Raw genomic sequence first — 26813 nt, 5'->3', positions numbered from 1 at the left:
CACACTACGACGTCACATGCTGTCATCAGCACAGTCGAGATAAAGGTGTATAATCCGACGACAGTTATGTTCTGTAATATTGATCTGAGACATTGACTAATAAAAAAGAGGACGATGAGAACTTCCAATTTTTGAGCGAAAAGTCTCAAGAAATATCTTTCGTCCAGTGCGAGATACAGGTGGTTGGAGAAAATTGAGGACTAAGAACTCTCTGCTGTGACTCGAAAACCGAACATTTTTCAGAAAATAAAAGCGAACCAATTTCAATGGGCAGAGCATGCACCAAGCGTGCCCGGACATATGGGATCCAAACTTGTGATGGTAGGAGAGCCCAAGGGAACACGTTCGCTTTGTGGACACCGATGGCGGTTACAGACCTAATTAAAGACGTGGAGCCGCTAGATAACTGAATGGAAGGAGCTCACGAACGAGATCGTAAATTTATCTGAAAGATCCAAAAACGCCGCAACGTAAATAAATATGTTTTTCAACGGGTGTAGGTATTTTGAAAGTAGATATTTGCTGTCTTAAATTTTTGCTAAACTCTTATAATCGAAACAGTTGTTCTTCGCTGAAACCCAGTAATGAAACTTTTTTACGGTTAAAATAGTCAGTAGGATCGGGATTCTAACACAGATCCTTGCCTATCGCGAGTAGGAGAGATACTGGCATCAGCTTTGGTCAGGTCGCGAGGTGCATTTGCTTGCAACCGTCTAAAGAGTATTGTCTTCAAAGTTATAAAGCTCTAGGATCTAGACAGCGTCAGGTACAGCTTTCAGTCTAAAATAAAGTTTCAAAAAGTCCAATGAGAATAAGTATGGAAATATTCATAGAATTTCAACCCCGTTACGGAAACCACTTTTCTAATGGCGAAGTGTTTCCTGTTAGCGTTTGGTCCTCTCTAAGTCTCCATACTATTTCAACGAAACGCCCCTTTAGAAAAGTTTTGCTGTATCGTGAACAATCGAGGAACAAAGCGTCATCTCAAATTGCAACTTCTTCTCCCTAAGGAAAAATGTAATCTAGATTACATTTTATATCTCACAACTACATTTACTAAGACGAAACCTTCCTCAGGGCTTACTTTTGAGCCACTGTAATAACAGGAAATTGAAAAGGGAACGGATTTGTATGTACAGATCAGTCATTTTTGTCCTCACTATAAAAAATTTGACTAATGGGAAGCCGTACAGTAATATATATTTTGTGAGAAATATGTTGCGTACAGCGTCGGTTATTTTGATATATTTGTCTAAGTCAGATACAAAAAACTTGTTATTGCATGAATACTATTTGAACAGAACGGGCGAATGATACCATAACTTCACGATGGTTCACGTGGTCTCATTATTGGCTATGTCACCCGAAATAGAGACGATGTTAATTGACAAAACACTACACAGACACTGGTACAGTGATAAAGGTGACCCGAGTTGGTGAAAAGTCGAATGTTATTTCCGAAACGGTCGTTGTATTTCGGTTTCGGTTTCTTCTTTTACCTGCTACACGACTTTATCACTTGCAAATCATCGGACGAAAATATTTATTCTGTGACCGACAGGAAGTGAACAACCAGTAAGATTGTGAGTTCACCGTTGTAAATTATTCCTCTTCGAAAGGTGAACAATTGCCGCAAGATGAAAGGTAAAACTCTTTCTAAGTGGAATCTGACACTGAAGTGGCTCTGAGCACTATGGGACTTACCATCTACGGTCATCAGTTCCCTAGAACTTAGAACTACTTAAACCTAACTAACCCAAGGACAGCACACAACACCCAGTCGACACTGAAGTCAGACGTAATGTCGACGTAATGACTTTCTTCAGTTGCATCACAATTTCGGATTAGTGTTCTATTGCCGCGTCACACACATTGTTGCCCACTAAAAATGAAACACTAGAAAAGATACCAAATAACTAAAGCTGCTTATTCAGCATAGAAGGGAGAGTACACTACGGTGACCTCCTAACATCGTGTCGGACCTCCTCTTGCACGGCGTAGTACAGTAACTCGACGTGACGCGGACTCAATCAATCATTGGAAGCCCCCACCAGAAGTACTGAGCCATGATGCCTCTACAGATGTCCATAATTGCAAAAGTGTTGCCGGCGAAGTATTTTGTGTACGAACTGGCCTCTCAATTACATCCCATAAATGTCTGATGGGATTTATGTCGGGCGATCTGAGTGAGCAAATCATTCGCTCGAATTACCCAGAATGTTCTTCAAATCATTCGCGAACAATTGTGACCCGTTGACATGGTGCGTTATCATCCATAAAAATTCAATCGTTGCTTCGGAACAAGAAGCCCACAATGGCTGCAAATGGTCTCCAAGCAGTCAGTGATCGGTTCAGTTAGATCAGAGGACCTATCGTTGTTTGGGAACCTAAAGACCATGAATGGCTGCAAATGGTCTCCAAGTAGCCGAACATAACTATTTCTAGTGAACGATCGGTTCATTTTGACCAGACGACCGAGTCCGTTCCACGTAAACACGGCCCGCACCATTACGGAGCCACCACCAGCTTACAATGTGCCTTGTTGACAATCTGGGCCCATGGCTTCGTGGGGTCTGTGCCACACTCCAACACTACCATCAGCTCATGCCAAGTGAAATCGGGACTCATTTGACCAGGTCACGGTTTTACCGTCATTTAGGGTCCAATAGATATGGTCACGAACACAGGAGGGACGCTGCAGGTGATTTCGTGCTATTAGCAAAGACACACGTGTGGGTCGTCTGCTGCCATGATCCATTAACGCCACATTTCACCGCAGTGTCCTAAAGGATACGTTCGTCGTACATCCCACATTAATTTCCGCGGTTATTTCACGCAGTGTTGCTTGTCTGCTAGCACTGAGATCTAAACAAACGCCGCTGCTCTCGGTCGTAAAACGAACGCCATCGGTCACTGCGTTATCTGTGGTGAGAGGCAATGCCTTAAATTTGGTTTTCTCGGCACACTCTTGACACTGTGTATCCCTGAATATTAAATTCTCTAACGATTTCCGAAATGGAATGTCCCATACATCTTTCGCCAACTACCACTCTGCATTCAGAGTCTGTTAATTCCCGTCGTGCGTCGACAATCACGTCGGAAACCTTTTGACATGAATCACTTGAGTAGAAATGACAGCTCCGCCAATGCATTGCCCTTTTATACCTTGCATACGTAGTAATGCCGCCATCTGTCTATGTGCGTATCGCTATCCCATGTACCTGCCGCCATCTGTATACGTATGTTGAAACGTCCCCTTAGAAAAATTTTTGAATTACTGTGCTGGAATTACGTATGGTCTAACACAAAATTTAGTATGCTCACGAACACGAAATTGGTATTGAAATCCCTTGATTGTTCCTGTTTTGTGAGTAAAAACTGTGGAATGTGCTTGTAAAATCTCAAAAAGGTCTTGCCTATCACTGTCATTACAATTCTCAATTGTTTGAATTTTATTCTGAATTAACTCATTAGTATCAAATGCGCCGTCGATATCATCCCTGTCAGTACTTGCAGAGTGAGTGTTAGTGTCAAGTTCCGTCGAAAATTCCGAACTGTTGCCTAACAGGAGGTAAAGCTGATTAATTTCTTCGTCATGGTTTGAGAGCCAATCTTCAAATTTCAAAGCTGTTGATCTACCTTCTCTCTCTAAACTCATTTCAGTATCTTGAAAGTTTAAGATTACTTTGTATTCATTCAAAAAGTCTACTCCCAATATAATTTCCGTCGACAATAATGGAACAATAAGAAAGTTCATAGAGAAGCTGTGGCTTTGACAAAAGAATTCTAAGTTGGTTTGTTGGCGTACATCTACACTTTTTCCAAAGATTGCACCTTGTAATTTAATCTTACGTAACGGAAGTGTGGGAGAATCGTTCGATTTGTTGCATTTGCTAAAGGCTGTTTCACTAATTACTGAAATGGGACTGCCAGAGTCAAGTACTGCCGTAAATTTTACGTCATTTACTGTAATGTGAATCACAGGATATGCAATGTTGTTATGTTTTACGTCGTGCTCCTGGATAAGGTGTCCCTAATGTCTTCCATTTTTACGTAATTACTAGCTACGGCAGCTGCGTCGTCAGTTTCATAAGTACGTTTTGTGGCTGCCAGCGGTATGAGTCATTGCCTATTGTGTCTTTGTTGGCGCGCGTCGTTATTGGGATTTGGAGACCTAACTTCTACAAATTCACCTTGTCGAGAGGGCCCTGCTCTGTTTGAATCCCGCCAGTTCCAATGCAATTCAGCTCTGTCGTTACGATCATATCGTCTGTCGTCATGTCGGTAGATTCCATAGTTTCTTTCTTGTCGGTCACGTGGTGGAGAATTTCTCCCTGAATCGTAACTGCGCGCTGGACCGTTGCGTCTAATGTTATTCTGTCTCCCTTGATAATAATTATTTTGGTTCCCATATTGTCTGTTTCTCTGATTGTCTCTGTGATAGTCACTACCGCGGAGAGGTGATCTTTCCCTGTAATTATTACTACTCTGCCAACGGTTGTCATACGGGTGGTGTCTGTTTTGGTCACGATTTGTGTTGTGAGAATAGCCTTGTCGTGTCCAATTATTATTTATTTCATCGCGGAATTTCGACAGCTGTGACCTTTAATTGTTGTGTTCCTGTTTTCGCGTTCCGCGATTGTCAGTGTCAATTTCTAATTCTTGTAAGAGTCCCTGAAAAGCTTCAATGTCGTCTTTGCAACGTCGTGCCAAAATAATATGTCGTAAATGTTCAGGTAATTTGATTAAGCAAATGCGGATGAGTTCTGAGGGGCTGTATGGGTTTGACAGGTACTGATTCTTGTGCAACATGTCTTCAAAATATTTCACAAGCCTGGAAAATTCAGATTGTTCGAAATGTTTCATCATTATGGTGCTATGTTTTACTCGGTCTTGTGTAGCTTTAGACCAATATACTGAGAGGAAGGCATGATAAAATTCTCCTTCACTGTGGCAATCGTGAATGACCGATGGCATTCTTACAGCTGGTTCATTCTCTAAGTAGCCACACATAAATTCTATGAAAAATTTTATCAAATCTGTATTGGCCACTGCCCAAAACAATTTGTAAAATTTTTTGTGGGGAACATGGGGGCTATGTAAGTAGACTGTATAGGTTTTTTTATTGGTAACGCCACATAGCGCTCTTATGAAAATCACTGGCTGTGCTGTGTGCAGTCTGTGGCTGGTTTGCATTGTTGTTGGCTATTGTAGTGTTGGACAGTTGGCTGTTAACAGCGCGTAGCGTTGCGCAGTTGGAGGTGAGCCGCCAGCAGTGGTGGATGTGGGGAGAGAGATGGCGCAGTTTTGAAATTTGTAAGACTGGACGTCATGAACTGCTATGTATATTATGACTTTTCAACACTATTAAGGTAAATACATTGTTTGTTCTCTATCAAAATCTTTCATTTGCTAACTATGCCTATCAGTAGTTAGTGCCTTCAGTAGTTTGAATCTTTTATTTAGCTGGCAGTAGTGGCGCTCGCTGTATTGCAGTAGTTCGAGTAACGAAGATTTTTGTGAGATAAGTGATTTGTGAAAGGTATAGGTTAATGTTAGTCAGGGCCATTCTTTGTAGCGATTACTGAAAGTCAGATTGCGTTGCGCTAAAAGTATTGTGTGTCACTTTAGTGAATGTTTGAGTACGTTCAGTTTTGCTCAGCTGTTTGAAAAGCAAATAATGTAAGAGGTTTATCAGCACAGTAATTCATAATTTTTTCTAAGGGGACGTGTCAATGTATCGCTATCCCATGTACCTGTCGATTTCTCGTTGGGTTGCGACCATCAAGAGCAGCAATGATTCCAGAACGTTATTATGTGGTCAAAAAATGGTTCAGATGGCTCTGAGCACTATGGGACTTAACTTCTGAGGTCATCAGTCTCCTAGAACTTAGAACAACTTAAACCTAACTAACCTAAGGACATCACACACATCCATGCCCTAGGCAGGATTCGAACCTGCGACCGTAGCGGTCGCGCGGCTCCAGACTGCAGCGCCTAGAACCGCTCGGCCACCATGGCCGGCTATTATTTGTTATTTATTTGCTACTTTTAATGTATTTTCTAGATACAAGAAAAGATCAAATGTTGCACATGAATTGGCGTGAATATAGAACACAATATTTGAAAATAGTTTCACATGTGTTAGTATAATAAGCATTATGGTGTTTACGATGGAAAAAAATCTACGTAAAATATATACGCAATAAGAAAAAAGTCAAGGAAGATAAAAAGACTGCATACTCCATTTGGTAATTTGACGCGGAGATATATATTCATCTGGAATCCAAAAGGCACATGCTACTGGTCTGCTTTACTCTGGTGCATTGCTGGATCAGAAATTTTGTAATTTGTAATGCTCAACTGCCAACGGCCTTGCCGCCGTGATAACACCAGTTCCCATCAGATCACGGATGTTAAAGTCTGCCGAGCGCTGTTGGCAAGCGCGGTGCACTCAGATCTTGTGAGGCAAACTGAGAAGCTACTTGATTGCGAAGTAGCGGTTCCGGTTTCGTAAGCTGACATACAGCCGGGAGAGCGCTGTGCTGGCCACATGCCCCTCCATATCCGCATAAAGTGATGATTGTGGGGTGAGGATGACACGGCGGCCGGTCGGTACCGTTGGGACTTTATGGCCTGTTCGGGCGAAGTTTAGTTTAGTTAATAATTCTTAACTACACTAATATACAACACTACACTGCACTTCATTACATTGCACTACAGTGTACTACGCAACCGTGCTTGTAATTAGAACCAAGCAAGATTTCTCATTTGTCTAGATAGTTAACCCCCGGCACGCTGAGATACAATTCAAGGTTCACAGGGGCTGTGCTGCTGTGCCACCCAAGCTATGGAGATTGGAAGATGGGTGTTATGGTCTCAGGAAAAGTTTCCTGGTCCTCCCCGAGGCTCATCTCCTCGCTCCTTCCGGAAGAACTCGGGAACGTGTTGGTAAACGTTTCTTCTCACACGACGCATGACACTAACTTCTCACTAACAACCATCATTCGAATTTGATTTCTGAATGAGGAACCTGCGGCACAATCTCTTCTTGTACACAGAATGTAGATTCTGTAACTCCGACCCAGTTTCTGCGATTACACTGACAAGTTTATAATTTGCATACCCAATCATGTAATATATGTCAAGCCAGTTTGACGTCTGTAGCAGCTGTCTTCATGTTGTTGCAATTTTAATAACCAGCAGTGTATTTGAAGCACAAATAGTAAACTGAAAAAGACACACAGTCAGAACCGTGAGAATTTCATAACGGAAGCACGTATCGAGGGTAAATAATGCAGAGAGTGAACAAGGTATGAATACAGTAGCATGTTCAAACAGACATGATGATATGAAAAAACTTACACAAGACAGACTAGCATGGAGTGCTGCATCAAACCAGTTTTTGGTCTGACGACTACATCAACGTGGATGACACACATTGCTCTCGGTGCTAGTAGATGTGAAAAACTGAAGTCTCATAGAGATTGTATGACCCGAAGATTTTGAAAAATGAAAGCTTGAGTGCTAAAACCATTGAAAGTGATGAATGTGACAACCAGTACCAAAAAACAGCAAATACGGTATCACTACTTCCAGTACATATATGAAATTTTATCTCCGTTATTCTCTTGAACAAATGGTGTGTTTTCCAAACAGCGTGTAAAGCATACAGATTTGGAACCGAAAATATAATTTACGGAGAAAGGACAGATGAAAGTTTAGAATCCATCAGTCGATTATCGTATATATTATTGTAGACTGAGCATTAGTTCGGGTGGGCGAGTATAGGTAAGGAAAGCTGCTGTCGCCTCGTAGCAACATCTACCAGCACATTCGTATGGAATTACGAGGGTGTGCTGGAAAGTAATTCCTCCGAATTTTCAATGTGAAAATTCTTAAGGCTTTTTAAATAAAAGAAACGTCATTCACATTCTACATCTTTATTCTTTATGTGTATATTTTTATTTCTTAACATACTCTACCTGGAGATGAACACATTTCTCCCAACAATATACCCTTTTTTGATACCGTCACTGTAGAAAGTTTGACTATGTTGACGGAGCCACAACATCACCTCTGCATGCACCGCTTCATCACTATCAAAGTGAAGTCCTCCAAGGTGTTCTTTAAGTTGTGGAAACAGATAAAAATCGGATGGGACCAAGTCGGGACCGTAAAGTGAAACCAAGGCGTCAGATGGTTGCAGATGTCGCAGTGCTCGTGTGCGGTCTGGCATTGTTATGCTGGAGAAGAGGGTGCTCCATCTCTGAACGAACTCTTCGAATTTGAAACCCGGTTACAGTACGCTGTTTCTCACACATCGACATAGTTTCGTTATCCACCGCCATCTTACACGGTACATTTAGGAGCACCCTAGTGGCAAAGGGTTGCAAATACGTAAACTTGAAGAATAAAGATGTATGATCTTAATAACATTTGTTTTATTTAAAAGGCTTTGAGAGTTATCAAATAAAAATTTCAGTGGTTAGCCTCATCACCTGCTCGGTCAATCTGCTTATTATGTAGTCATGAGACTGCGAAAACCAAGTGATACGGATATGTTCACTGGTTCAAGTGATTCTTCAGTGCATGTACAGTATGATCTTCGACGTATTGTTTACTTGTCCTCATATATACGGAAGCTAACTTTCTGTAGATACAGTCAAATATTGCATCTGGGAAAACACCTGCCAAAGGCAAAAATTTAGACATTCATTGCAGGGTGGAATACCGATGTGTTAACGTGCAAAACATATTGTACAATAACAGTTTGAATATTCCTGTCTCAAAGGAAAGTAAGTAATTTAGATTTCTCAATCAGTTACCCTTTTTAAAACACTCTCTCCGTAGTTTAGTGGCTCACATGCGTCTGGCAGCGCCGTCAATGTCAATTAACGCTCTGAAGTGAATGAGAATACTTGAAAACATAATTACTACAATTTATTCCTAGTCTAGTATTCTGGTTTTATTAGTTGGTAGGGCTTCTGTTACATGGCTTCAGACACTATTTTCTCGTAGAAAATATGTGATCACCGTAGAATATTTCTTCTTATTTTGCATTTGATGTATCAGTCGGGTAATGTCCATTAACTCCTACCAGTGCCTCAGATTTTGTCTTCACGGAAGTTTTTTGTGTTCAGTTCATTCCTTATCTTCCATTTTTTCTACAGTTAGCTACGTAAGGTCATACTCTTAATTCCAGAAATAGTGCCTAAAGTACGGTTATTTCTCTCGTTTCATTGATCAGATTGGTTCTCGTTTTAATCAATATTTATAAAGGCTTCTTGATTATCAGCGTGTTCCGTCCGTGACGTCTTAAACATTGTATGACACAAGTATACTTTAAGTTCAAGTAAAATTTTCTGGAGGTTTTAAGACGCATCATGTTTCTCTTCTACAGAGGAATAGAAAAGTGTAGTTTATGAAAGAAGTAGAAGAAAAGAATGACGCTGCCCATGGCCCAGAATATTTTACTGTCGTTGACAGCACTCGGGTAGCCAGCACACTGACATTTCAGATGCTTTGGAATCATACGGCGTGATAGTTTTACATCATTCTCCTCTTACCCAGCCCCTCAGGTAATTTCTCTGTGACACTACTCTACTTTGCTTTGTAAGATAATAGCATAGTTCATTCGTCACTTGCTAACTAACAGGATGTTATATTTTCAGTATTTATTTTCAGCTAAAATGTGATGTCCATGAAAGCCTATCTGTAACTACTACTGTGTGATGGCCAAAGAGGATAAGGGATCAATAATCACGAGTCTTAGTCTTCCTGCTTCTGCAAGTTCAAACTATTTCTGTACACAGCATATCAGAAAATAGCCATTTCTGCACTCGAAACGTTATATTACTGGAAACGGTATCACTTCATTGTCTTCTCAGTAACTTATGTGGTGCTGGTGCAGCTTTAGAAAAACCTTAAACAAATTGGACACCTTTTTAATGACAATTAACCTGACGAATACGAACCGGAAGAATGAACTATTATCTACTACCCCACTAGCTAGTCACTGAAGCGGGTAGCCTCTACAAAGACTGTTCACGCAGATCAGCGCATAGCTGTCATGTTTAGGTCTTATAGCTGATTCCTAGTACTATTGTGAGCAATCACACGATGCTGTTAGCGTATTATTGATATGGTTTTGTCTCCTGTAAAAATTATAACATTAATGACCTGCTCAAATTGGGTAACGCGCAGGTGCAAACTTGCGAGAGCGAAGGAGAGGGAGAGAAAGAGAGATAGATAGAGAGAGAGAGAGAGAGAGAGAGAGAGAGAGAGAGAGAGGTTAACCAGCTCCAGATCGAATCCGTGCAGCGTCTGGTACACCAGCCAGCCTGAGCGGGATTTTTACGCGGTTTCTCCCGTTCGTTTAGGCTAATGCTGGACTGGTGCCAAAATTTCGCTTCAGAAAATGCAATACACAAACACTTAACACAGTAACACGAAGGACATAGTTTAACTCGATTCACAGACAGAACACAAGCTCCATCCCATAAGTTACCTTGACGACTGTTATAATGACGTACCAGTAAATTTTCTTTTCTTTCTGTTTAAGTAAAATAACTTTTTTTCGTAAGAGCAGTTATAATAATCTGGCTATGAAGAGTATTATTTGTAATGAAGAAAAGACTCTTGCATGCAAAACATGAAATCATAATGTTCAAAGTCTATACGAATAGGTTCAGTGGCAAAGATATCTTTGTAAATCAATATCCGTCTTTTGTCTGATATAATTCTATTGCGTCTTCCCTCTCTACCATTCCCACTCCAAGCCACGATCTGTTAAGACGCATATATTAACGTAAGTTTCTTCAAGTGGGAATAATCACACATTTATGTTGAAACATTGTATCATATTCTTTTATTTTGTACCGCTAATACCCTTCGTATATTATCGACAGATTCTTTAGTAAAAGTGTGAATGAGTTTTATTGTATGAACAGCAATAAGGGGCTTGAGCGATATCTGCTTAGCCACGATTACGACCATCTCATTGAGATAATTACGAATTGTAGTAGTTACTTAGAACTTGCTTGTCATTTAATTCATGAAACCCGATTACCCTGTGCGAATAAAACTGGCGCACTTGAGGTACTCAAATCTCTCAGGGTCGCGAAAATAAGAAGTCAAGACAGATATTCCTAAAGAGTCAAATTTTGTGTCTCATAAGAATACAGTCCGTAGACTTTTCATCAGCTCAACTAGCCCTCTGCGGAGAATTAAGGCCGGCCGGTGTGGCCGAGCGGTTAAAGGCGCTTCAATCTGGAACCGCGTGACCGCTACGGCCGCAGGTTCGAATCCTGCCTCGGGCATGGATGTGTGTGATGTCGTTAGGTTTAAGTAGTTCTAAGTTCTAGGGGACTTATGACCACAGATGTTGAGTCCCATAGTGCTCAGAGCCATTTGAACCATTTTTGGAGAATTAAGCTTCGGTGTCAGGAAGGGCATCCAGGCACGCAGTTAAACAATAAAAATAAAATTTGCCAAACCCTGAAAAAGCGGACCCTGTACTATTGGTGATAAACGCTAGGGAAAAGAAAGGAGAAAAATTATAACATTACTAGGGAACCTCAAGTATTATGTTACGAATAGTGGTTATCTTCTAACTAGTCAAATAAGAATAAAAAGAAACTAGAAATTTTCTTCAAATGACAGCGCCATAGGCTAAAATTAATTTCAGAGTGGCTAATACAAAAACAAGGAACCTCACGTAGCTCTACAGTTGACTTACTGCTCTTTGTAATTTACACAACAATCGTTTTTCAACTGTCAACGTCCATAAGGCACGTATTTGTTTCACTGGTAATACTTTATTTAAATTACACAAGAACTATTTCACGAAATTACAGAAAAATTAATAGTCTTGTTTGCTTTCATGATCGCCTATGCTCTGTAGCTTTCTACTAATGCTGTTATAAATGAGGAAGAGAAATAGGCTGTGACGCTGCCTACTTTTCTCAAATAGCACTAAGGAGTGTTCGGACTTATAGTACCCATCAGATAGATGGATCGTCTTCGACATTTTCAGACAACCTCGCGCCAAGCGACACAGCGTTGCTTTGGGATTAACCCAGGCGGTTAGTGTACTGTATTCTTCCTACAAAGCAAATGACGGTAATCACAATTTGTTCTTCCAGCAGGATTCGAGGCGACTATTGCCAGATTCAGTACCAAAAACAGCTGCACATTTTTTCAATGGTACAACTTTGGATAGCTAAGCATAGCATTTAATTAAGCATTTTGCTTCTGTAAATTTAGAAGTGCAACATCATTCACTTGTAGTAAAAGTTGGTATTCACCTACTTATGGTCCACCGGGTTTTTTGGCAGTAGGTGCAATGCGACACAGATATTTTTCGTCGATTAGGAGACAGATAGAAGTTTCTTCTGCTCCGCATGCGTTTAATGTTGAGCCAACGGGTAGTAAATGTTAACAATGTGTTAACAAGAAGCCACCTACTTAGTTTTGCTGGTGAAATTTGACTATCGTTTTTCCGGTAGCGTAGGAGTGAAAGGATTGATGCCCTTCCAGGTTATCTGACGCATGCATATTAGTTTTCTGCACGGGTAAACAGGATTAATCCTTGCAAAATATCGTCAGTTGGCTTATAAAGACGTTTCAGAGGCCTGGATTGAGTATTTTTATTACCGTAGCAAATTTTGTATGTTGACTGACAATCATATAATTACGAAATTATCTGGAATTATCTGGGCGCTATATTATTCTCAATTATTCGTTCTCTTGAATAATTTCTATGCACCAAACAAGCTGGGCTATGCAAAAATATGATCGTTAGCCCTCATTAATGGTGGGTAGTTCAGTTCCCGAAGCGGTCTGAAAATGATCACAAAAAGGTCACGAGCTGTCAAAGAACTGTTATCTTCTACATGATATTTTCTACAAAATCTTTAATTTATTACCCGAGACAATTTGTTTTTTTTTTCCCCTAAAGAGCGGCGGCTGTTTAATGTTCTTATGCAACAACGACAAGAATCAGGTGGCATGACCGTTGATGAGGTTATCGCTAAGCCTTCAGCTGGGAAGACTGTGCGGAAAGCAAAGGTTGTGTTTATGGCATAATGCCTGAAAAACTGCACTCAGAAATAAAACGAAACGGCCAAATAGGCTTAGGGAGAAGAAAGTTTGGATGAACTGTTGTAGATGTTATTTGAATTAGCATCTTTTATATAAGTATTGCTTCATGCCGTATTTTGATGTCATCCGTGGAAAAAAATATGAATGCGATTTAAATATGGTCCTAACCTCATCTTATATTCTATTAAATTAGGTCGCTTCACCACCTTTTATCGAAAAACGCTTGCACCTTTCCTTGTTATTACTATTTGGTATCTTCCCAGTAAAAGGACAAAAAAGTGCAGGTTAGTAAAACGCCATTTTTTTTACAGACTTCAGCTAGCGTGTTGCATCCGTGCAGAATATGAGTGTTTAATCCAGAAATTTATTTTAGGTATTAGCGTGTCTAAAGTGCGTATATCCTTACTCTGATAACTAACTTTAATAACTTATGATGAGTGAATCAGCTATACGAATTCACCTGAGCGAGTCCGCTTCGTACGTATTGTTCGTATTGAACATCTAAAGAACATAACGAACACTGATGTTTCCATTGAATCCTCAAGTGAGGAAACAGACATAAGGTCTTACAGTTAGAATGTGTGCAATTTTTTCTTATTCTTCTTGATAAAATAAAATTCCTTTGACAACTAGCATATGCTCTGGTTTTCCAATTAGATTTCGGGATGCGTTAGTCCCACTCATTTTAAGCGTTAAAAATGATAGTAATTACGTTTGATCATATAAAAAACAGCACTTTTCAATGATTTTACGAGAACGCGAAGTCAATTTGTATTGCGGATGCATTTCAGTCTACATGGGCGTAATAATTAAAACTGTCGTGAATTTTCGCGTGAGTCAAAAATTATAGTTCTTGTTACAGCACACATTACTCCTACGTCAATCATATCGCAACAACAATCGTCTCGATACGTCAGGCTAGGCAATTATTTATCTGACACGCGAGACGTCTTCAGATATGTAGGTTTATGTTCACACAGAAGTTAGGACAGTAAGTGTGAGGAAAATTAAACAGAAGCTAAAGTTTTATAAAACCTGAAAAGTGTACATTTCAAGTATCACAGAAGGATGACTAAATTTGCGAATGTAGTACAGTTTATGCACTTTCAATACCTTCTGAAAAGGCTGCAGTGTGTTTGCAGATATCTGAATGACGTTGGATATCTTCCGTGATAACCCATACCTCATAAGGCAATTCTCGACACAATAGACCTATTTCAACTCTGTGCTTACTGCTATCTTTCATGCCTCCCATCTTGTAGAACCATCTTAGAGAAAAGTATGCGAGTTGTATTAAGTATCTTCTCACGGTGAAGAGGAAGAAAAAGACAACAATTTCTAGAAAATCAGCAAAAACAGCGAGTTCTGAAATTCCAGAAATATATTTTCGTGAAATCAAACTTCAGTAATCACCTGGATGGCTACTAACATTTTAGATAACACGATATTTAACGAAAAAAGTTCAATTTCTACTCAAAATGCGGAAACTAGCGTTCCGATTGTCACCGGAGGCGTTGTCATGTGCAGGTAAGCCAGCGTGCGGTCACTAGCTCGTGCTTGCCAAACGCGGAGTATCGCCATCATTCGTGGAACATGGTTTTCAAACTTAAAAACTCAGTTGCATCCCACACCACCTACATAGAAATAAATGTCAGTGTTGTGAGAAAGAAACGCAGTTACGCCAAAGTTTCCACAGAGTATTGTCCGAGACACACATTGCGTGGTTTTGTCACGGGTACTTGCAAAAGACTAATATCCAGGTATACAGCCGGATTAGCAGTCTCCTCTTCTCTACAATATTTCGGCGTAGTCTCTGGTCTTCTTCTGATTCTGCTGCTGCGAGCGATATCCTGAAATACGCCTCGCGTTTAGACTCCAGTCTGACTGTAAGATGTAGTCTATAGTTAATAACAAATATGACGGAAATCTGGACCTCTTCACGTCCATGTGTTCCAGTACAAAAAATGTGTGACAGCAATCTGTGGGAAGAAAATTCTACAACGATTGGTATTGGGAAAACGACTGTTGGCCGGCTGTTGTGAACTGTTGTCAATCACGCGTCACTATTTCTAACAGAATTCCTAAAATGTGCATAGTCAGTGCTTAGATGATCCTACATACGATGTCTGTGCAAAACTTGCCATTACCAGCAGATACTCCATGATATTGTAGAGAATATATACTACCTGATTTGCGCCGGAAAAATCTCTAGGTGAGATCCAGTAATGTCCACTGCTGCCCTTTTGTGTAAAGTCTGACTGGATACAAAGCAGTAGTTCGTACTTTGTCGGGTAGCATATTAACTGTTAGTCTCCCAGTATCAAATAAACAAAGTAGCCAAGACACAGAAATTAATGACATTCCATCCACACACTTATAACGTAATATCGCTGGCAATGTCCACTAGCTTTATCTACGCAGGTTCTGTATTGTTGTACTATCCTAACTCCTGAAACGTTAATAAGCTACAGCTTCTTAGAAGAATTAGTCAAGTATTTTATTTGGAGATTTAAAGAAAGCCGTTCAGATTATATATTAGAGTACGAAATTTATTCTTGATAACTAGGCACAGATTTAACTTTGATTCACTTGCACTTAAAAAGCATATTATACACGCATAGAATCTGAACAGCAAAATATGGTATTGTTATTTAGCAGTTAAGTACTGCACAGTCATTTCTTAGTGTTTTGTTGAAAATTGGTGGTGCTCCAGGTAATGTGCTAGCATAATATTGAGACGAATCACATCCTTTAACTGAAAATACCCATTTTAATGGACTACAATCTCTGTATTAAGCGTATCATAGCACGATAAATGCAAACTACATTCCCTGTATCGGTCATGGCTGTGTTAGCCCTGAGGCAGACACTTAATTTTCAAGCAGCGCCATTTATAGGCCTCTTCTGAGATGAAAGTATGGTTTCCTGAAAGACGTCCACTCAAAATCTCTCAATATTTGCGTCCACACTTAAGTGCGCTGGTGATCCAGAGAAGGGAATGCTTCTCGGTTCACATGTGGCCTATCTACTCTAAAGCTGATTGTGATAGGACCCTCACGCATCTTAAGGCAGTCATCAGTTACAAAGCATGAAGCTACGCTTGCTTTCGTTTATAGCTAGGCGGAATACAGATTCGGAACCCATTTTTTTCATATTTTAAAGTCTGACGGACGCAAGTATCGTAAGGTAACACATTATCGCATCAGAACAGCGTTTAGGATAGTCAACTTGTATTCGTAAGATATGCCGCGCAAATTTTCATACTGCAATCAAGATTCTGTGGTTTTCTAAAACCACCGCGGCAGTTGCTTCGGAGAGATGCGCTCGGTTTCCATGCCAAGCATTGCCCAACTTGATAGTGTAATGTCATCGACAAAACGTTGGAACCTATATTTTTTGACAGTTGAAGATGGGCTTGAGCCCGAAATCGGCTATAGCAACATAACTCGCTCTTCGCTCTGCTCATGAAGTTTGACTTGTTTCTGTAACTTTCTCAACATTTTATTGTTAAAATGGTGCATGGAGGAAATGATGCAATTGTCTTTCTGATTTCACCTTCAACCATGAGCATGTTCTTTCCATGATTCAAACAGATTTGGATCTGATGCGCTACCGCAATGTTCCGTGTTTGGGACGCACTACTAGATAATAGAGAGTTTTACGTTACTATGCCGCACTCCGTCTGCGAATCTCTCTCCTCGACATTTTTTTGTCACAGTCATGCAGTCACAGCGGAAAATGATGTACGTCACTGTTATACTTCATATTTTCACTTCTATTAGCATGTAAGCGTATCCTGTATGTGTGTGGCTCATCATCTGGTCTTCCTCAAACACTTTGGTGCTTCCTTAGTTCACTTCAGGGTACGCCAGAACCAATTTTAAATAATTTCGCGGACCATTACCTGTCACCACACATTAGATTTTTTTTATTTACTTGCCTACAACCTTTATTCGTAATTTAAATCACCAATGATGACTTCTATTCGAAAAAAACCTCTTCCACCAAGTAAAGTTTGTGTTTAAATGAATTTCTGACATCGTTTTTGTGACTATTTGCATTGCGCACACGATGTACTACTTATAGAAGGTGTATCAAAAAGCGATGGCAGTTAATCTTGAAAGCAGAAAGCAGAAGTCATAGAAAGGCGTGAAAAGTATTAATGATACAGTGAGTATTTCCAAACATGGGTAGCTTTTCTGAGGAAGACCTTTTATAACAGAGTGAGAGGTACCTGCTTGTCTCTTCACTCTCGGACAGTAGCAAATTGTTGATGGAAAGAATATTTTGGTAGCGGCCCGCTGGGTAGAATATCAAATAATTAAATAGACGTGGTGTGCAGCTACTCACCGCCTTTACACGGGTCCATGTCGAAGTCATTGGAGACGCGGTGCGGCAGCCCGGCGCTGGTGGTGGCGCCGGTGCACGCCGGCAGCGCCGCGAGGACGAGGAGCAGCAGAGGCATGGTGCGCGTCCAGCGACGCGGCTGCAGACGCACTGGCCCTCTGGCCCTGTGCGGCGCGCCACCCGCTCGTCTGGCGCTCCGCGCATGCGCGCAGCCTGCCACCACCTGTTGCGCGCCCCGCGCACTTGCGCCTCCCCAAAACGCGTCCCCTCGCGCCGCGCCGGAAGGGATGGGAAGCTATCGTGTAAAAAGTTCTCATTTCTTCGACGACACTTCCACATAAAAAAGCACCCCGTAAGCCAAACCACGTGTTTGTCTCGGGTGCGGGAAGGACACGGCCCGACTCAGTCGAAAACCACAGCGTGGAAAAGGTCTCAAACCATTCTACACATTCAGGGCGGTCATAATTAAACTTTCGCTACGTGAGCCAGTGTAGACAGAAAACTATTTACTGTATGGGTACCCAACTTTATGGGAATAATGTTTACACTGTGTGCTGCAGGATTTGCGTGTTGGTAGTGTTGATAAAAAAAATATCCAGATTCAATCTCAAGATCGTTCCCTGTACTTCAATATGACCGGTTTCGGGCCAACTGCCCATCTTCAGATCTATTTCAAAAATTATTTTGTAATCACAACTGGTTCAAAATACCAATGATTTATAATTTATGTTTGAAAAGGTTAAGTATTCTAAAGAAATTAGTTATGGTACAAATTTGTGCCAATACTTTTGGTTACAGTTACAGAGTAACCTGTCGGATATGGAACTGAAAGTTCACTGTCATAACTAGCTATACATCAGCTTGCTGCGGCTTTATAACTAAATTTTTAAAACACCTGATTAGTGCAACACCTAAAACACTGAAAAGCACCCTGTATTTTTATGGATTGGACTCATGTAATTCATAAGAAACGCTCCTCAGAACAGCATGAAACAATGATGTGAAACCTAATAACACTAAAATCTTTTAAAAGCAATTATCTAATTTTTTAAAAAATATTTTGAATAAATATCCTAACTGGTGCAAAGTTTTTAGCGCTCGAAAATGCCCTCTGTCGAGTGATGTAATACATAAGATGTTTCTAAATATAACAAATGAAACATGGTATTTTACGCAAATTTGGGGAATTTCTTAATAATCTTGAAGCTTTACAAACTTAAACTGTATACCATTTGTATTTTGAACCAATTTCAATTATTTTCTAATTTTTGTAACAGATGTGAAAATGGAAAGCTGGCCCGAAACCGTACATATTAAAACAAAAGAAAGCGATCGAGAGACTGAATTGGAACACTTTTTGTAAGTAACGATCGCGGTAACTCCACGAACACGAATGTGATAAAGCGGTGTTGGTGTCAAGACCTGTCGTTAGGCGCCGGTTGCCGGCCGCGGTGGTCTAGTGGTTCTAGGCGCGCAGTCCGGAACCGCGGGACTGCTACGGTCGCAGGTTCGAGTCCTCCTGCCTCGGGCATGGATGTGTGTGATGTCCTTAGGTTAGTTAGGTTTAAGCAGTTCTAAGTTCTAGGGGACTGATGACCACAGATGCTAAGTCCCATAGTGCTCAGAGCCATTTGAACCATTTAGGCGCCGGTTCTGGTACGGCGACATAGGTTTGAAGCACAAGCATCAGTTGCTGACAGTCAATATGGGCCTGGACAAAGTGAACAGGGCTTTACTTGTAAAGCTCTTTTTTAACCACAACGGCAATAGTGCCGTTATTCTTAGCTAGCATCGACGCATTACAGGAATATTCAACTTTACATTTTTGTTTTTTAACGATTTCCATTACATTACGTGTTCGGTCTGAGACACAGACCCGTCAGTCTAGCAGTAAAAGAGTAAAACTAATATTCAAAGATTCAGCTTATTAAAATCGTGGAAGTGTTATTTTGTTTTAGTTTAACAGAAGCTTCCTTTGATTCCAACACCCCCTAAATCACCTCAACAGCTTTTGTCGACAGGAGCGGAAAAGACTTTCTTGCAGATGACAGAGTTTCGTTTTCTACACTTCAGAAGGACGAATTCAGTCAGGAGAAAATGGTGTTTGTTACAAGGGTAAGGCGGAGTTAAAAGGGTGAAGGGAGAGACTTACAAAAAAATGGTTCAAATGGCTCTGAGCACTATGGGACTTAACAGCTGAGGTCATCAGTCCCCTAGAACTTAGAACTACTTAAACCTAACTAACCGGAGGACATCACACACATCCATGCCCGAGGCAGGATTCGAACCTGCGACTGTAGCGGTTGCGCGGTTCCAGATTGAAGCGCCTAGAACCGCTCGGCCACACTGGCCGGCGGGGAAATTTACAACATAGTAGCCAAGATCGAAAACGAACATCAGTGCTCTGGAGCTCGGCTTGGAGGTATGCAGTTCTAATCTAGTAGGCTGGAGACGTTTTCACGCCCAGTATTTGGACGTCAAGGTGAGGAGAGGCAGCAGCGTAAGGTTCCAGATGTCTAAAGTTTGCACCAATCTTCTGTATTAGATTCCAGACCTCTCCGCAGTGTTTAATGGAGTGAGGAAAAAAATGAAGATAAGGCTAGAGTTTAACGTCCCGTCGACGACGAAGTCAACAGAGACGGAACGCAAGCTTAGGTTGAGATAGAAGTACAAGGAAACCTTTCGTGTTCTTTTCAAAGGAACCCGTCCCGACATCTACATAAATCGATTTAGGAAAATCACGGAAAACCTAACTCCAGGGTTTGAACCGCCGTCCCCCCGAATGTACATCGTCCAGTCAGTTTTGAACAGGCAGTGTCAAAAAGTGTAGGGGCGGCTGTTGTGTGTAAACGTTGTAGTGCCACAAATCGCAGTGCAGCAGCTTCTCTAAACCGATTGTTCAAGGAATTCCCCAGAATGTTTTGGAAAAGGAAAAAGTGTGTGCAAAGTTTGTACCACACACCTTGATCCTCGGATAAAAACGACAACTCTCGGATGCATGGCGTAAGTTGATTCAAAAGCAAAACGTGGACAATTATTTAACCAAAAAAAAAAAAAAAAGGGTCGCGTGTTACATGGCTTGATGCTGTCAAAACGAATCTACTACAAAATGAGAAAGTGCAGAAATTCACTTGAAGAGTCAACTGTTTAACGACATCACCGACATTCAAGCCAACGTGACGAGCGCGTTGAGCACCATTCCAAAGTAGGACTTGACTGACAGTTTCAAGTGTTTGTATGAACATTATGTACGTTGTACTCAGGTGGGAGCTGGATAAGGTAGCTCGAATCGGCTTAGGAGATCAATCGGGTCAATTTCGCAAATTTCCTCGTGTTTGCCGCATACAAAATGTTATAGGAGATGCTGCCACTTAGCGGTTACTGTTGGAACTCGATGTGTAAGCTGGAAAGTTGTAAATATTTCCAGGTGTGTTCGTTGTTGTGTTAAAGTTCATGGAAGATTGTGCTGTTTGTGCTAACACCAGAAAATATTCGAGTTTTAAAACAGTTTTGGATCCAAATTGATGTATTTCTGATAATTGTTAAGTATTCGTTTCACAATAAGTTTCCATACTGGAGATAAGGTTATGGTGTAAATGTGCTTGCGCGGGACTGCCAATGTTTGAAAAAATATTCTGCACTTCCAGCAAATTGGATCAGTACAGTGCGGGTGAAAAGATTCCACTTTATTTCAGTTTGTTGCAGTTATTATACTGTTTTCGTTTTGTATTATCTTGTTTCCGTTTTGTATTTCAGAATGGGAAATATAAAAGAAAAACTGTTTCTTTGTGGACCGAGGATGACAAACAAAATACAATTACGGCTTACAGCGAGGATAGAAGTCAGGGCCACACCAGTGGAATCGTTTGGCGAGCCGCATTCCTATGTACAAAGACAATTGCAAAGTGGAACAGATTCCCCCACAAATGTAAAGAGTGTGTGTTATGTATTGAACCTCGGACTTAGAAACGACGGAGAGGCTTCGCACCGCCCTATCCTTCTTCAGTTGTTCACAAACCCCACCTACCTCACCGCCGCTCCACACCGAACCCAATGCTATTGTGCGGTTCTGCTCCCAGTGGAACTTTTCACTTTGTCATCGTACAGAGATTCTTTAGCTTATGCAAACAAATTTCATTTCGTCTCAAGTGTGTTTTAAGGCTATACGAATGCACACGCAAGGAGACTTCATACTCGACATGTGCATCTTATTCTAGGTCCGGTAATAAGTCGGACCACAGGAGGATCTATTTGCGGTATATCCAGATTGCATCATGTGTATATTTCCTTAATGTCGTCGACGTCATCTGAAAGGTAATTCTCATTGTAGTTCAAAATTTGCGATACTTAAGACATTCTGTGGGCCAGCTGGTGGAATTTATGCTGTTATTAAAACGCAGAATGTTATGTAGAAAAGAAAAGATTCTTTCCCCGGCCGATGCACCAATTGTGGGGCGGCGGGTGGTATTAATTGCTATATAAATGTTCCTATTATTTATGCTGTCTTTTGCCGTTCTCAACACTGGCTCTCTAACTACAATATTGGCAACCTGAAAGTGATTAGCAAAACGTGAAGCCTGTAATTAGAATTCCTAGTGCCCACTTCATCTGAGAAATACACTTATAGCTACAGCTTATAGCTCTGAGGAATTAGGAGATTGTCTGGGATTCATAATCAAAAAACGATCCTGTAAAAACATTCGCTATATTCTGAAAATCACAGATGAAAAAAAAAAGGAATCCACACAATCCAACTACCAGAGCAGTTCAGAGTCTAATGCGCTGATACAACTATAACTGTTCAAATTAAATGTTTAAGTGAATGCTCGCCATAATTTGATGATAATGTTCATCAAACGCCACGCTAAATAATGGTAGAATGTCCCGCGACGGCACGCGAAAATACGACATACGCAAACTGAAGATAGACCATTAAAGTCATCCCAGAATTAACACGTCACTCGAAAATGGTTTCAGGGTTACGCGTATCCCGAGTAATTTAATACGGCATCCGAGGCTGTTTATAGCAATGATACCGACACGACGCGACTCCCGACACAGGTGGTGTGCTAATCAGCGTCTGGAGGGAACTGGGGCCTTTCTTCCTCGCGCAGCGTTCTTATATATAAAGCCGCCGTGCGGACGGCTAAGGGAACGCTTGACGAAATCGGCTCTCCCAACTAGCCACTGGGCTAGTAATGCACCACATTAAGTTATTGAATAAATCATCGCTTCCTTTGCTGATGGCCGATGAAGCTCTCAATTTAAATGTGCATTCAGCACACAGGTAAGTAATCATAATAACAGTCTGACGAGGCTAAGTAAAATATTTTGGGCGAGAGAATTCATTCAATTACACTACACGCCGTAGACGAGCTCTGAACTTGCCCTTTGGAGATACGCTATCGCTATAGTTTTATAGTTATTCAATTGAAACTTCTCACATCTTTATGATTATAGCGGATCTCCCTTCTACTTAAATTTAAACATCCAAGCCTTATTTATTCGCCTACGTAATCTACCTTTCTTCCTTAATTTTTAAGACAAAAACCAGAAAATCATGAATTTCCACTAAAATTTTAATTTGTGAGATCCAAAGTACTGTTTCTGTTAAATTATTATGAAAAAGGAATCTAAATATAAATTTTTAAGTCTCTAGCTCTTTTCTGTTGCGCCAATGATTTTTACAGAAAAACGTCCAAATTTCGAAAATGGTTAAAGTTATTGAACCGATATTCAACACATATTGATTTAGTATTACTCCTGACATGCTAGAACCGTTTCAGGTTATTTACTTGATTTTTAAAGTATTGTACAACATTTATGGCGTCAGGCTAGTTACAGCGGACTAGGCTGGTACACAATGTGAATTTTATACGGCGTGAGTAGGCTGCTTCCCTACAGTTCGTTTAAACTGCAGTCTAATGGCAACAAGAGTAAATCTGTAAAAGAAAATCTTCACAGGTACATTATTCATTACATCCTATATACAGCATTAAATACTATGTTGGTTAAGCATTTCAATAAACCATAACACTAACTTTAACAGTGTAAAGAATAACACACATGAAAACGGACAATGATTTCACCCTGGTGCAATACTATACAGGGTGAGTCACCTTACATTACCACTGGAAACACCTCTCAAACCACAACAAACACTGAATAACCAATTCCGCAGACCGAAAGTGAGGAGAGGGGCTGGTGTAACTGGTTAATACAAACCATTGAGAAATGCACGGAAGTATAATTTTCATCACATACACTTATATGTAATAAGTATGTAGAGAGCTGATTTGTTGGTAAAAACTGGGTTTGGTTGTATAATAAAAGGTGTCAGTGATTGACTGAAGCCTAACTCGCCATATATTTCTGTATCATTTTAACCTATACTATCATAAATAATATCTCTAGGTCTTTTATATTCCAAGATTCTAGTTACATCTGTTCCTTGAAACCATGGATTATTCTAATCATCAGTTATCATGTAGACTTCCTTGTTACATGCAAGTTTCTTGTTGACCAGGTCAATGATCGACTCCATTTATGAAGGTAGAAATATCTTAGATAAATGGAAATTCATTTCTCTTCTCATTTAGTTCATCAACAGTATCACTGGATTGTTCATATAATTTCTTAAGGAAATAAAACAGACTGTTTAAGTTGATGTTGTACATTTCTTTACATTTATCTTCTCTGTCTACACTAAAATAAATATTAAGGTTATGCTCTGCTAATTTATAATTAGTACATCCATATTTCTAACATAAGACATTTTATATTGTTTATGTCCTCCACTATGATAACCAGATAATATATAACTACCTTTAATATAATGTTTATTGGCATACTGCTTTGATGTGGCAATGTAAAAATTTATTTTTTCCACAGCTGTACTACTTCAATTACTTTATCTTTTAAATGTATATATTCCTTTTCCATTTCTAGCAGTTATAGTTGTAACTGATCTTTTTCAACAGATGATGTATAGTTTAGATAATTAACTGAGATATCCTCAATTTAATGTCATGGGGAACCTTAGTTCTAAAAATCATTACTAGTTTTTTAAAGTTTATAACAGGTAATAAAATCCACATTTTTGTACTAAATTGTGTTAGGATAAATATTTCGCTTTTAATATATTCATATTCTAAAACCAGAGGATTGTCATTTTGTGTTTCAGTATATTCCAGATAGTAATCTTTTAAAGAATCTATTAAATTATGTTACATATTTTTCAGTTTTTCATGGTGTGGCTTCTCACATCCTGAAATTCCTTACTTAATCAAGCATAAAATGTCATTAGTGATTAAAATAATCTTTTGATTAAATAAAAGAATCCAAATATTTTTAAACTAACCACCCAAATTCATCTGGTAATTGTTATGGTTAAGGGGCTCCGGAAAGGCTCAAAATCATGAAAAGTTCAATTTTTAATTTTTTGCGTTTTCTGAATCTGCAGACTATTACCTTTTAATAGATATATAATTTATTCAGTTCCGAAGACTACAACTATTTTTAAATTTTTTTTAAATGTGTTCTACATGGGCGTGACCCACTGTGGCGCTGTTAAACTGCTGTCAAATGGTGTTATTATTAACGTCCGTGTTCATCAGGTACATTTTAGTGATGTGAGATAAAGTATGTGTTGTGGCTAACCTGTGATGGTTCAATATATATCGCTGGTGTGATTGTCGATTGTTTCATGTTTATTTACTCTGTCGTTATCTCGAAAATATTCGTAATTAATTCTGTTTCTTGAGTCTCTGTTTTCTTGAAGTATAATAATGAGTAAAAGTAAAGTTATTAGAAATCCTCTGAAGGCTTTTAAGAAAAGGAGAAATGTTGGAAAGCCAAAGGTATGTGTTATTACTGTAAACAATAAAGACGATAACCAAGTGAGTGAACCTAACCTCTCAAGTACACCTGCCCATAGCAGTCAAAGTGGGAAAGAAAACACTTCACAGAAGAAGCTCGGTTCAATGAGTGAAAACTATGAATGTTTTATGGGCGAATCGGATGTGAATGAAATATTTGATATGTCGGTTCTCAAAGGAATTTTTTCAAACTGTGTAAGATGTATTCATTGTAGTGAAGTTGGTCTGGAACTCTCCATAATAAAGCACGTAGGACTTGCTAGTGAAATACAACTGAAATGTGATAAGTGTTCATACATGACCACCTTTTGAAACAGTGTTGCAGTAACTGCAACTGAAGAAAATGGTAGCAAAATCTACGAACACAACAACGAGCGATGTTTGCTTTAGACAAGGAATGCCTTTGGGCTGCAGACAGGGCTGTAAAGAGTCTAGAAATACAAGCAAGAGTAAACAGGAGGAGGAACAAGAGGAAGCTGGAGGAGGAGTTTGCAGAGGATGAAGATAATCCATCCTATGGACCTGGAATGCACTAAAAAGTTAATCTAATCTTTGTCGCTCGATTCCCAAAACTTTTATTTTCTCATACTAATTACATGTTTTCTAAGGATCTTTCAAAGATATTTGTTGCAAACTTTCAGTAAATGTTACACAGTACCTTCTGCATAATTTAACACAGCCTTTTTCCAAAAAACTGTATATTTTTGAATATATAAATAAAAAATTGCAAAAAATGTTGTGAATTTTCATTACAATTGAAAAAAAAATCATCTTTAATAACTGAACTAAAATTTTGTAAAATCCCTGTGTTAAGTTGTAGCCCACATTCCAATAAATAATCTGTAAAAAGTTCAACTTCCTACCTCAAATACTTTGTGAGGAAAGATGTAATTTATAAGCGTTATTTTAACATTGCAAGTATAGGGCGTTCCGGAGCCCCTTAATAAATTATAAACTATTGATAGGTAATTCTGAAGTGGATGTGCTTTGCATTTGTTGCATTTATTACATTTTAAATTTTATAAAAAATTTCAGGCTCTAAATATTCAACTTCTGGAATTCCATACAGAAAAATTGAAATATCAACACATTTTCTCTTCAACTTCCTAAATTCAGCTCATAATTGTTATGGTTAATAAATTCAAAAATATCTGGACATGTTTCAGTAATTTCCTTAAGAGTGTGTCATTATTGAACTCAATTTCTTTTTCATGAAATGTGTATTGTAATGAAAATCCACAAATGAAAAATAAAAACAATAGAAATGCTAGTGACAGAAAGAAAATTAAGAGTGCAAATATTTTATCCATACAGTCATTTAAAACGCAGCAACATAAAAGGGGAGTCATTATTTACATTTTAAATTTGATTAAAGTAATAAAAAAAATTCCCATTATATGGAAGTGTCAAAGAAATGTAGAAAAAGTGAAGTAGATAAGTCAATTGACAACTATCGTTCACAAAGACATGTAAATAGAAAAGTAA

At 39.5% G+C, this 26813-nt stretch overlaps 1 protein-coding gene across 1 annotated transcript in view; it reads right to left on the bottom strand.

Moving 5' to 3' along the window:
- Positions 1-17586, bottom strand: part of LOC124721889 (tolloid-like protein 1) — a 577505-nt gene extending 559919 nt beyond the window's left edge. Inside the window, exon 1 of the mRNA XM_047247042.1 lies at positions 17455-17586. Coding sequence (XP_047102998.1) covers positions 17455-17569 — 115 coding nt within the window. The 5' untranslated portion in view covers positions 17570-17586. The remainder of the gene's footprint in view (positions 1-17454) is intronic.
- Positions 17587-26813: the final 9227 nt, after the last annotated feature.

Source organism: Schistocerca piceifrons, chromosome X, assembly GCF_021461385.2.
Source record: "Schistocerca piceifrons isolate TAMUIC-IGC-003096 chromosome X, iqSchPice1.1, whole genome shotgun sequence".
In the NCBI taxonomy this organism is placed as follows: domain Eukaryota; kingdom Metazoa; phylum Arthropoda; class Insecta; order Orthoptera; family Acrididae; genus Schistocerca; species Schistocerca piceifrons.
Note: the sequence above shows the minus strand (reverse complement) of the source record. Positions and strands in the feature narration are given on the sequence as shown.